The sequence below is a fragment of the Mesoplodon mirus genome, assembly GCF_964341445.2.
Source record: "Mesoplodon mirus genome assembly, chromosome: 12".
Classification (NCBI taxonomy): domain Eukaryota; kingdom Metazoa; phylum Chordata; class Mammalia; order Artiodactyla; family Ziphiidae; genus Mesoplodon; species Mesoplodon mirus.
In genome coordinates, this window is record NC_138988.1 from 31,983,630 (window position 1) to 31,997,369 (window position 13,740).

Here is a 13,740-nt window from a genome sequence, read left to right on the forward strand (position 1 = left end):
ACCACTATTACCAGTGCCTCATGTAGCCTGCTAGAGATATTTGATACATATCCTCTTCTATATGTATACATATTTTATACATGTTAGCATACTATACATACTGATTTGCATCTTTTCTCACAATATATTTTGGAGATCTTTCCATATCAGTATTGGGTTACCTTTTTTTTTTTTAATAGCTACACGTATTCCAGTGTATGTCGCATATTCCAATTAAGCTGACTTCTATTGAAGAACATTTGGGTTGCTTCAGATATTTTGCTACCACAAACAGTGTTGCAGTAAATATTCTTATACATATATCGTTTTGTTCAGTGGGAATATATTTGAAGATAAACTCCTAAAAGAGAAATTCCTAGGTCATTTGGCATGAGAATTTTAATTTAGATACATAGTGCCAGAGGAATGATTTGTTACGTGACTTAGATGTGCTCCATTCTACTTTATTTGTAAATCTGACCTTTTCCAAGTAGATTAATCAGAACTTAATATACTATATTTTAGTTAATCTGTTAAAATTTTCTTTTAAAAAATTTAAATTAATTTTTCTTTTTAACCAACAGGCTTGCTTTATATTTTCTTTGATTTGGTCCATTGGAGGAAGTTGTGATACAGATGGTCGCATTGCTTTTGACATTTATATACGATTAGTCATATTGGGAAAAGATGAAAGCAACCCAATACCTGACTCTGTGGGTAAATGGGAATGCCACTTTGATGAAAAAGGCCTAGTCTATGACTACATGTATGAGGTATGATATAAAATGCTTGTTATGATAAACTGTAAAACACAAAGTCTTAGATCAGCAGTCAAAAGTGGGTTCCCATCCTAGAGTTACTTTGACTCCTGTGATTAGCATTTTAGTCCCTTCTCTTTAGTTTCTCCTCCTATAACTTGTGGACAGTATAGATAAGCTTATTTTGAGAATATTTTATAATTTCAGATTTAAATTAAATTTTCTCCAATTTAAAAAAGAATTCACAAGAAGACTCTTTTAAACAGTAAGCATTTGCATAATTATTTGATTCATGCAAATTTTACTTCACAGAGCCATAAGATCTGGATAGAGACTTATTACAATTTTACCTAAACCTAGAAACACAACTGACTAGCACAGCCAGGACTTGTACCCAGCTCTCCTGATTGCCAGTGCAGAAATCTTTCCCTAAAACCATGTTAACACAGAATTTTAAGAATATGACCAGAAAGAGATTTTCATCCTCATTAGTCACAGTGGGAAGTCAATAGAATAATCTCTAAAACTAAAAAATCAAGAAGTGATAACACAAGCATATTCTTTAAGAATTGAAGGTAAATATCAAAATATCCAGCTTAAAGAGGCAAAGGTAGTTGCTGTTAGAGAGGAGAAAATAAGAGTGGGAAACTGCTGTTTTTCCTTAACCTTGTAAACTTTTGACTCTAAAATAGTGCATAAATAACTTTGATAAAAATAAAAGCTAAAACCTAAGAAATTAAGAATATGAATTACTGAAGAAACACTCACCCAAACTTGCAAAATTACCGTCACCCAGACACAAACCATATACATATACAACTTGCCAGAAAATATTTAAAGATTCTTAGATGCCAGCCATAGCACTGGAGTCCAAGAGACCTCCTTCTTTGCCAGGTGCTAACTCTTTTGTTGATTGATGGTGAGAGGCCTTAAGATCTCCAGGGAAGGGCAGGACAACTTGGAGAGGAAGATATCTGTGTGGGGGAGGGTGGATTCCCTAATCAGGATCACTTAGGGTATCAAGACAGCAGCTATTTAGCCCCTGGTTCAGAAGAACTTCAATAATGTAACAATCAGTCCAGCCATTCCAATATGTCCTGGCTGAATATCAGCCTGGATCAATATGCCAAAGAGAATAATTTTAGAGAAACAAGTATGAGTTTATTTGATATTTTGTTTCTAGTTAGATTATTGCCCATTTACTTTAAAATATGAAAATATTAAGCCAAAGTCCTGTCAATTGTAACTTCAGCCACATCAGAGTGGCTCTCAGATAAATTCTTGATATATGCACAAGGACATCTTGAAGGCAGTCTGGAAAGATTAGAGTGTTAAGAGGACAAGGACTTCCCTGGTGACGCAGTGGTTAAGAATGCACCTGCCAATGTAGGGGACATGGGTTAGATCCCTGGTCTGGGAAGATCCCACATGCCATGGAGGAACTAAGCCCATGTGCCACAACTACTGAGCCTGCACTCTAGAGCCCACAAGACACAACTGCTGAGCCCGCGAGCCACAACTACTGAGCCCATGCACTGCACCTACTGAAGCCCATGCTCCTAGAGCCCATGCTCCACAACAAGAGAAGCCACCGTATTTCACAATAAAAAGGAGGAAAAGGCTGTAAAGTTTTTAAAAGCAAATATGATAACTGCTAAAAAGAGCCTTTTAGATAGCAAGTGCATGGTTATAATACTTTAAAATTTATGTTCTCTTATAGTTGAAAAACCGAGGTCGCTGGATCCACTGGAATGAATTAATTAAAAGTACTAATTTAGGAGATAAATGTGTCAAGATTCAAGATATCATAGTCCCTACAATGGATACAATTAGATATACATTTCTAATGGATTTGAGTATTACCTATGCAAAGTAAGAAACTATTATAAACATGCATTTTAAATATTATAGTACCTTTCTAATAGGATCATAGGACTTTAAAAAATAAATTTATTTATTTTTGACTAGGTAGGGTCTTTGTTGCTGCACACGGGCTTTCTCTAGTTGCGGTGAGTGGGGGCTACTCTTTGTTGTGGTGTGCGGGCTTCTCATTGCAGTGGCTTCTCTTGCTGCGGAGCAAGGGCTCTAGGCGCACGGGCTTCAGTAGTTGTGGCACGCGGGCTCAGTCATTGTGGCTTGCGGAGTCTAGAGAGCAGGCTCAGTAGTTGTGGCGCACGGGCTGAGTTGCTCCGCGGCAAGTGGGATCTTCCTGGACCAGGGCTCGAACCCGTGTCCCCTGAATTAGCAGGCGGATTCTTAATCACTGTGCCACCAGGGAAGCCCAGGATCATAGGATTTTTGAAGTGAACTTTGAGGTCATCCATTTTCAGATAACTAGGACCCTGAGGGACTAATTGACATTTCCATAGTGACATCTGTTAGTAGTGGTAAACCTGAAATCCAGGTTTCCTATTGCCCACTTCAAAGTCTTTACCATCATACTTTGTTGCCTCATAAGCCATCTTTTATTTCTTTTATTTGTAATAGCAGATTAAATGTCAGTCACAGTGTTACTGTTAAAAAGGTATGCATTCTACTCCAGGTTCATTGTACTCCTGAGGGATCAGACTAACCATGATACACATTTTCCTGTTTGGCATTTTTGAGATCTGTCCTATGCTAGTTCTTCATAACTTAAGATGAACATAAAAGACTCAGACTTAAGTAAGAAGAGCACATCAAAAAAGATGAAAAGCCTAGCACGTACCATAGACATACCCATACCAATTTTCTTAATAACACTTTTATAGTTATTTTTCTCTGAAACACTAGCCATAATTTATCATTAATATTATTTAAACTGGGGCTTCCCCGGTGGTGCAGTGGTTAAGAATCCGCCTGCCAATGCAGGGGACATGGGTTTGAGCCCTGGTCTGGGAAGATCCCACATGCCATGGAGCAACTAAGCCCATGTGCCCCAATTACTGAGCCTGTGCTCTAGAGCCCGTCAGCCACAACTACTGAGCCTGTGGGCCACAACTACTGAAGCCCACGCGCCTAGAGCCCATGCTCCACAACAGGAGAAGCCATGGCAATGAGAAGCCCATGCACCACAACGAAGAGTAACCCCCGCTCGCCGCACCTAGAGAAAGCCTGCGCACAGCAATGAAGACCCAACGCAGCCAAAAGTAAAAAAATAAATAAATAAAATTATTTAAAAAATATTATTTAAACTGGACAAGCTCACATAATATGTATGAATGTCATGGTTTATTTGTTTTTGATGAAGAACCTGTTTCTGAGTGAATTTTGTGGCAGTTTTATCCTGTTTAATTTAAAAAAAAGAAAAATAGCTTATGAGGGAACATTATTTTATCCCTATTTTGTACCCATAGTTGCATTTTTGCATTTAGAGGCTAATATTAAAAACTTCATTAAGCAAGGAAGGTACTTGTCAATTCTGGGGTACATACTCTTGTTCCATGAACCATTTGTCAGAATAATGCTTTTAAATGAATAAGTACAAATATAGGATTATAAAGCAAATCACATATTAAAATATATTTATTTAAATATTGAAAAAAGTTGAGCTATAGTAGTAATAATGTGCTTTTTATTAACACATTAAATAATAAGATCCATCTGTGAGTCTGATGATGATCATAATTTTGAAGAAGCAATGGGCATAAGTGATATTTTTGAAATATCTCTAACAATTGTAATGTTTAGTATAATATGTGTGATTTCTATTGATGACAAATATTATCAATATTATTATTGATAATAAAGTACATAGGTACTATGTTATAAATTGCTCCATTTTAGTTAAGTGTAGTGAAAGTAAAGGTATAAACTCTATGTCATCTAAGTTCACAAACTCTCAATACTGTCTAAGAATTTCTTCAGTTTGATCCATGGGCCTCAAGTTAAGAACAGTGTTTATTTAGTAAAATTATTTTAATAAATAGTTTTCCATAACGTGTTACTCAGATTGGAAAGCGTAGATGAATTCTCAGGCATCACTGTAGTTCTAAATGATCTTTTTTTATTTAGAGTATTAATTTTATGTTTCTACTTCAATGATAATTTTAAAAATTAATATTATCATAATTTGGGTCATATAGATGACTCTTTATACCTGATTACTGCTGCTCAGTTTTAGTGCCAGCCTTTGTGTTTGTCTTTATGTAGCATGTGATGCCAAGTTGTCAATTAAAGTGACAGTATTTAATTTTTAATTCAGTATGTCTCAAACTGGGATTCTCCAGGGTTCTGTGAACATAAACTCTTAGGATTTTTTTTTCCCTTTAAAATTAGTTCAGACCACTCAAAAATGAGAAACCCTGCTTTTGAAGCCCTTGGAATAGAGAATTCCTTAGAGTTTGCTTTTAGACAAGTATTTTCAGTTAGTAACACTGACTTGATTCAAAAATGCTATTAATGGGCATATATAACCGTTACCTTTAGAATTCATTGTTATTTAGTTTCTCACAAAAGCTTTGTGCTATTTTTTTTTTTTTTTTTTTTTTTTTTTTTCCTTTTTGCGGTATGCGGGCCTCTCACTGTTGTGGCCTCTCCCGTTGCGGAGCACAGGCTCCGGATGCGCAGGCCCAGCGGCCATGGCTCACGGGCCCAGCCGCTCCGCGGCATATGGGATCCTCCCAGACCGGGGCACGAACCCGTATCCCCTGCATCGGCAGGCGGACTCTCAACCACTGCGCCACCAGGGAGGCCCGCTTTGTGCTATTGAGATAACTGCGAAACACTTTCAATCTCTCTTATTGTCATCATCCTATTAGTGTATTCCACACGGCACCCTCTTGACTGTACCTCTAACTAAAAAGTACAAATACATCACTTTTCTGAGGCGACAAACTTTGGCTTTTTTTTTTTCTGAAAAGTTAAGCATGTTACTACTTGTTTTATGAGTGTTTTTGCATATAGCAATGTTACATTTGTTCAAATAATAGTTTGTTACTATTTAAGTTTCAGTAAGTAAGCAAAACTGTGTGCCAATTGTTACTTTCACCAGTCTTTTATGAAATTACAATGATAAATTGAAATGTGAGTTTTTGGATGAAGTTGATTTGATTACTATTTAGGTTTTCAACTAAATCCAGCCTCTTCTAATTGAAATGTATTCTGACTTTTTCTCCTTTTGAATGATATGTTCACTGTTTCATTAAGGCCGCTACTTTTTGTGGGTCCAACGGGTACAGGAAAATCAGTGTATGTGAAGGATAAGCTGATGAATCACTTGGAAAAGGACCTGTACTTTCCTTTTTATGTTAATTTCTCCGCACGGACCAGTGCCAATCAGGTTCAGGTTAGTTAAAAGCCAGAAACATGGGTCTATAATTATTAATTTTTTTGCCTTTTTGATTAGCATTTAAAACTGCATTTTAAATGAGCAGCTGTGTAAATCCTCTATGAATTTAAATAAAACTTCAAAACTTCTTTTTGGCATTACAAGTAAGTTTTAAAAATCAGGTTTTAAGGACAAAAGTTCAAGAGAACATTTTTGCATGAATACTGAATTGTTGAGCTTTGTCATCTTTTTTTTCAAGCCCAAGAAGCAACAATTGATTTCTTAACTGGAGAAGTAAAGGAGAAGGGAGGGAGGGTGGAAGAGAGAGAGGGAAGGAGAGAGAGAAGGAGACAAGGGGGGAGAGAGAGAGAGAGAGAGAGAGTGAGCTTGTTCTTTCGAGACTCTCCTAGATGGTCCCCTAGGGATATTTGCTGCCTACTGAAGTTCTGTCAGTGAAAGATCTTTCAAACCATACACTGTTTATTGTATGACCTTCTGTGACAGGAAACTGTGCATCCCACCCTTTACCCCCAGAGGTGCCAAATGAAAGTACTGCATGAGATCTTTTCTAATCACCATTTTTATCACCATTCCTAAATTTATATCTGTCCATTCTCTCCTGATCTATGGTGCTCATTTTCGTTGTTTTAAGCCAGTAGAATTCCCTAATTTCAAAATACTACAAATTTAGATTAGTGCTTTTAGATATTAAGTTAAAGTTAATAGATATGTTGGGGTATCCAATATAGAAAATATTTTGTGTGTGTGTGTGCATATGTGTGTATACAATATAAATATATAAATAGGTGTAACAATTGGTTATATATAAACATGTAACAATTCTGAGCACATAGAAGGATTTCAATATATGCTCTTTGAATGATGTTGAATATGAAGTTTGGTATAACCCTAAAATGAATAAATATAAATGAATAAACACGCACATAGTGTTGCTTGGCATTATTTCCTTACATAATTAGACTGTTAAATTTCTTTTTTTTTCTGGTGTTAAGTATGGCTTTAAATATACTACTATTTCTTTTTTATATTTTAGAACATTATTATGGCTAGGCTGGATAAAAGACGCAAAGGAGTTTTTGGACCACCTATGGGAAAGAAGTGTATAATTTTTATAGATGACATGAATATGCCTGCATTGGAGAAATATGGAGCTCAACCTCCTATTGAATTATTACGACAGTTTTTTGACTGTGGGAATTGGTAACTATTTAATTAAAGTCTTAAGTAGCCATGCTGAAGTTATTTCTTGTTCTCTTTTTCTATTTTAATTTCTCACATCAAAATAATATATTTTCTCAAATTACTTATGGAAGAAAATGGTTGCCCAGATTTTCCTATAAAGAAAATTTTGGAAGACTTTTCTATAACTTTTTATACCATGGAAGAATAATCCAGTATTGGAAATATATTTATTCAATAATGTATTAATTTTTGTCCTTTTTATCTACTACTTTCAATTATTAAATATAATTTACAAATTACATCTTTTACCATCACCCAGCACTGAGAATTTGTGGGTAGTCTCCAACCTAAGTAACCGTAACCAGCACCCTATGTTTCTGCCATTTTAAAATTCTTTATATTATCTATAACTATTTGGGACTACTGTATCCTTGGGATGGCTTGGTTTTGACAGCAATTTCGTAGATAACTCTTCCATTCCTCCCACCCTATTTTATGATGACATGGTTAGTTTCCAACAAATAAGACATTGTACCTTTTAGTTCGGATTAATAATTCTTCATTTCCTCCTGTTAAAATACTTTCCTAATCCCTAATATGCCATGATTTTTATCTCAAGGCAAGGGTAACCTAATTGTGAAGCTAAGTCATATTTTGGGATTATATTTTTGTTGTTGTTATTGCATGCCCTTGAAATCCTGCCTCCAGGAGATAACCACTGTTAATAGTGTATTCCCTATTCTTCCAAGTTCTTTTTCTATATAAATATATTTTTATTAAAAAAAGACCCATATTACATATAATGTTTTTGCAACTTATTTGCACTTAAATATTTATCGATATTATTTGTCTGTCTCATTCACCTATCTGTATTATTTGTCTATCTCATTCATTTTGTTGCATTTTAATACTGTTTAGTTTTGTGGATCTTGCTATAATTTACTTAACCAGTCCCTTATTGACAGTTACTAGAGTTGTTGCCAAAAATCAAGTCATATTTTCATACTTTCTATGGTACTTTTAGACTAAGAACTGGCTGTATAGATTTCTCCCATAACCACCCCCCTTTTTTGCAAGAACGTCAATATTAAAGGACTTTATGACCTGTTGGAAATAAGCAACTTTTCACTCTGAGTGCTTCCAGCTAAACTGAGTCATTTGTGTACCCCTTTCTGATTAAAACTTCTTTGAAGCTTTGTTATTCCCTAATGGGTCTCTTTTTATATAACAAAATTGTGTATAGGTTCTATTTATACACCCTTTTGTGCTCTGAAGATAAGATTTGAGATGAGAAAAAGAAATCAAGACTTAGCTGTAAGTAGAATAAGTATATAGTTTATTGTTCAAATCAGGACATTTCTGAGAGAAAAAGGGGAGTGTTAATAGTTACTACAGGATGGGCACAAACAATTGTCCTAGGCAAAGTGGGACATATTGTCATTTACCTGTAACCATCCACAAAAAAGATCTCTCATCCATGCTTCTGGATTTGGAGTGTGAAGAGGCAAAGGAGAGTCAAATTGGAAAGAACTGTAAAAAAGAAAGGCAAGAGCAAGAGGAAGGGACCTTCTAGATACCCAGAATCTGGGCAACAGAATCAGTGTCACTGAAAGGAGAAATAGACTGCTGCTTTAAAACAAGTTTTCTCTGCAGATTGGTGGTTGCCTGAGGCGGGGGATAGGGGGAGCAAAATAGGTGAAGAGGGTCGAAAGGTACAAATTACCAGTTATAAAATGAGTAAGTCAGGGGGCTGTAATGTACATCATGGTGACTATAGTTAATAATACTGTATCGCATATTTGAAAGTAGCTAGGAGGGTGAATCTTGAAAGTTATCACAAGAAAAAAAATTCTGTAACTATGTATGGTGACAAATGTTAACTGGACTTATTGTGGTGATCATTTTACAATTTGGACAAATATCAAATCATTACGGTGTACATGGACACTAATATAATGTTATGTCAGTTATACCTCAATTTAAAAAAAAAGAAAAAAATAGGAATCCTTAAAAAAAAAAACTTCTCTCTTACTCCAAGCATTATCTAATCTTCCATTTAAAGAAGCTAAAATCAGATTAATTTTCTAAGGAGATCTACTTTTCAATCCATCTTGTTGGCTTTATAACTGATTGTTTTGGAATTTTTATGTGCTTTCAAGGTATGACCTTAAGGACACAAGTAAAATCACGTTGGTTGACATAGAACTGATTGCTGCCATGGGCCCTCCAGGTGGTGGAAGAAATCCAGTCACTCCCCGTTTTATTAGACATTTCAACATCTGCACTATTAATACTTTCAGTGATGAAACTATGGTCCGAATCTTCTCATCAATTGTAGCATTCTACCTTAGGACTCGAGAATTTCCTCCTGAGTACTTTTTAGTTGGGAACCAAATTGTCAATGGGACTATGGAGGTGAGCAAAGAATGCAATAGGGTGTTTTAGTACTACATATATCCTTATTTAATCCTTCCTTTTTTTTTTTTAACTTCTTTTTCCCCTTAGCCGCTTTAGTCTTCAGTGTCAGAGAAGCTGTTAGGAAGGCTTGAGGACAGGAAGATCATAGGCTTTGAAATTGGGGAATCTAACTGGGTTTGAGTCTTGACTGCTGTTTCCTAGCCATCTGGCCTTCAGCAAGTAACTTGACCTTCCAGAAACTTACTTTTTTAATCACTAAAATGGGAGATAATACCTATTTCACAAGGTTATTATAAGGAAGTCATCCAGAACCAATATCTGCCACATTGTGGGTTTTTCCCTAATTGTTGGGTTCCTACTCTAGTATTTACTAATTTTCCCTTCTCTCTCTTCCCTCCCATTCTTCATGTTGTGTCAGAAAAAAAAAAAGAAAGAAACTTAAGAAGCTTATGAATACATTATTTTTGCTAGACCACATAACTTAGGAGTAGCAGTGAAAAAAAAAAATAAGAGAATACAAGGGTGGGACTAGAAAACAAGACTGCCCATATAGCCAAAGAACAGCCCTTAACTTATCCAGGGTGTGTTACCTGCTTCTGCTCAGAGGCCAGAGCCAGCCTCATCGCTGATGGTAAAAGGGAAAAAAAATGTATTTAAGGTAATTTAGTGATAATCTCATTGAACTAAGCTTTCTGGAGCCTTGATACAGTGGGGTTCACTTTGGCATCACTGCAACCAGAAGCAAAAAGCTCCATAGAATCATTCCATCAGTTTCCAAGAGCATTGTATCTTTCTAAAGTTCTTTTGCCCCTGTTCTGGTGGAAAATTGGGTTGTTAAAATAGAGAAACTATGAGCAAAGAGATAGTACATTATAATTTCTGTACTTATAGAGAAAAGTTCTTCTATTTATAAAATATGGTAGTTATATTTCAGGCATCTCCTGGAAAGAGAGGGGAGTTGGTTAGGCAAAAGAGGATACAGAAAGGATCCTCTTTTTTTTCTGTCTTTGATGTATTGTAGACCTACCGTGTATGGAGATTAGGGGAGACGAATTAGAGAACATATATAAATAAAAAATAATTTCATTTGGATTTTTTTCAGCCTATATTATAAAAGATTTAATTTACCTTTCTTAAAGAGGATGTTAAACTTCATTTGGTGAATTCAGCATGTAGTAAAAATATACTTCATTTTGATATTATAGCCAATTAAGATAGGAGGAGGAGAGGGGAGAGAGAAAACGAGAGAGAAGGGAAGGGAGAGAACACGCTGATTTATTTTGGAGTCAGTGGTGGTCAAAGAAAATTGTTTCATCATCCTCTTCATTTCGAATGAGTTATCTGATTTCACTTTCTATTAAAGTTTTTGTTAACTATTTAATCCCAGGTCATTCACCTTTAAATGTAACAACCATAATTACTGGGAAATAAAAGCTTTGTCACTTCTTGAGCTTGGATGGAATCAGATAATATTAAGTTCCCTCAACTTTGTAATGCCTGGTTGAGTGCTATAAACCAAAAGAAATAGATATATGCTATATTAGACTCAATACTATACAATTTTCCAAGTCAATATGATCTGATAGGATAAATAAAATATTTTATATAATATACTGTCTTTTATAGTATATTACATTGTTGTTGGCTTTGTATTATTGACTTTGCTGATTATAAGCATTTTATTTTTGCTTTGTTGCTTTTTTCATATTCAGATATATAAACAATCCATGGAAAATCTTTTGCCCACTCCCACAAAATCTCATTACACTTTCAACTTGCGGGATTTTTCACGTGTCATCCGGGGCTGCTTGCTCATTGAAAGAGATGCCGTGCAGAGCAAGCACACTATGATCCGTCTGTTTGTGCATGAGGTTCTCCGAGTGTTTTATGATCGTCTCATTAATGATAATGACCGATTCTGGCTGTTCACTTTAACAAAAAATGTTATAAGGGACCATTTTAAAGAATCATTTGATAGTATCTTTTCACATTTAAGAAAAGGGAATGCACCAGTGAGTATATTTAGTGATTAAAAATATATTAAGTTAAAACAATCCAATAGCATGAATTATTACAATCAATTTATCTTTGAAAGAATACTATTACTCTTTTTTAAACATCTTTATTGGAGTATAACTGCTTTACAATGCTGTGTTAGTTTCTGCTTTATAACAAACTATTATTTCTTAATGATCATATTCTTTTAACTTTCCTCATAGATAGGTATTTATTTTGAGAAGATTTGCTTTCAGAGGAATTATGTGTATAACATAGAAGTTATATGATAGGGATTGAATGATATAACAGATATAAGGTGCTTAACATGGTGACCACCCCTTAGTAATGACTCACAAAATGGGAGTTGCTCAGAATGACTTTTCCTGCCCCTGGGGGCAAAAAACTTATATGATAGAAAAAACTGTTTTCTTTTTACTTCCTAAGGATATAATATAATTTCAGGTGTTAATTTTACAAGTATATTATTTACTATCCTAATATTTAAAAGAATTATCTAATTGATAATCATCCCATAACATAGATAAAACAAAATTTTGTGTAACATTTTCTTAAATTTATTTTAGAAAAAAATGTTAAAGTTTCTTAAATTTATTTCAGAAAAATTTTTGTTTTAAAATTATTTTAGAAAAAATTTTAAGTTCTAATATAATTTGTTGATTTCCATTTTATAGGTAACTGAAGAGGACTTAAGAAATCTCATGTTTGGTGACTATATGAATCCTGACCTTGAAGGAGATGACAGAGTTTATATTGAAATTCCAAATGTTCATGATTTTAGTGACATTGTGGAGCAGTGCTTAGATGAGTATAATCAAACTCAGAAAACAAGAATGAATCTTGTCATTTTTAGGTACCTATATTTGGTATTGATGGTTAAAATTATATTATATTAATTATATTAAATTAAATTATAATTTTATAAAATTATAAAATTTTATTGTGAAATATTTAAATGTACAAAAAGATATAAAACTATAATGAACAACCTTGTACCCATCACCCAGCTTGAGACATAAAATACTAAACACAATATTGTAAATCAAATATACTTTGATTAAAAAAAAAGGGCATAAATACTAGCAATTTATTTGAAGTCCCTTGTGTAATCAGCCTTCCCTCACTGCATCCCTATTGTACCTTACAGGGGTAAAAAGAAACTCATGTGTTTCTTTGGCCTTTTACTACATGTGTGTGTTCCTAAACACATATACAGTCTTATTTTGCATGTCGCATACTGTGCACATTCCTCTGCAAGTTGGTTTATTCTAGATTGTTTGTGAAATTCACAGAAGATGAATTTTTACTACTGTACTGCACCACATTGTATAATTTTAACAGAATGTAGTCATTCTTCTGAGATAGACTTCTAGGTAATTTCTAGTTTATGTAATTAAAAAAAAGTTTGAACATTCATGTCTCCTTAGTTATATGTATAAGAACTTCTCTAGGCCATATTCTTAGAAATGGAATTATTGTGTCATGGTATGTAAGCATCTTCTACTTTACTAAGTTTTGCCAAAGTATCTTCAAAAATAATTATTGTTTTTAAGAGCTTCCATTGTTTCTAACCCTTCACAACACTTAGGATTGCCAGACTTGGTAAGTTTTGTCAGTCGAAGGAGAGTGGAATGCTTTCTGACTGTGACTTTAGTTTTTTGTTTTTTTTTTAACATCTTTATTGGACTATAACTGCTTTACAATGATGTGTTAGTTTCTGCTTTATAACAAAGTGGATCAGTTTATATCCCCATATCTCTTCCCTCTTGCGTCTCCCTCCCTCCCACCCTCCCTATCCCACCCCTATAGGTGGTCACAAAGCACCGAGCTAATCTCCCTGTGCTAAGCGGCTGCTTCTCACTAGCTATCTATTTTACATTTGGTAGTGTATATGTGTCCATGCCACTCTCTCACTTTGTCCCATCTTACCCTTTCCCCTCCCCATATCCTCAAGTCCATTCTCTAGTAGGTCTGCGTCTTTATTCCCGTCTTGCTGCTAGGTTCTTCATGACCTTTTTTTTGTTTGTTTTTTAGATTCCACGTATATGTGTTAGCATATGGTATTTGTTTTTCTCTTTCTGACTTACTTCACTCTGTATGACAGACTCTAGGTCCCTC

General features: G+C 34.7%; 1 protein-coding gene across 2 annotated transcripts in view; it reads left to right on the top strand.

Annotated features, from left to right (window-relative positions):
• Positions 1-13,740, top strand: part of DNAH12 (dynein axonemal heavy chain 12) — a 219,961-nt gene that overhangs the window by 131,470 nt on the left and 74,751 nt on the right. For both annotated transcript variants that reach the window (XM_082639578.1, XM_082639577.1), the window contains 7 exons: positions 564-752; positions 2,458-2,609; positions 5,865-6,003; positions 7,040-7,206; positions 9,348-9,603; positions 11,319-11,618; positions 12,297-12,475. In XM_082639578.1, coding sequence (XP_082495704.1) covers positions 564-752; positions 2,458-2,609; positions 5,865-6,003; positions 7,040-7,206; positions 9,348-9,603; positions 11,319-11,618; positions 12,297-12,475 — 1,382 coding nt within the window. The remainder of the gene's footprint in view (positions 1-563; positions 753-2,457; positions 2,610-5,864; positions 6,004-7,039; positions 7,207-9,347; positions 9,604-11,318; positions 11,619-12,296; positions 12,476-13,740) is intronic.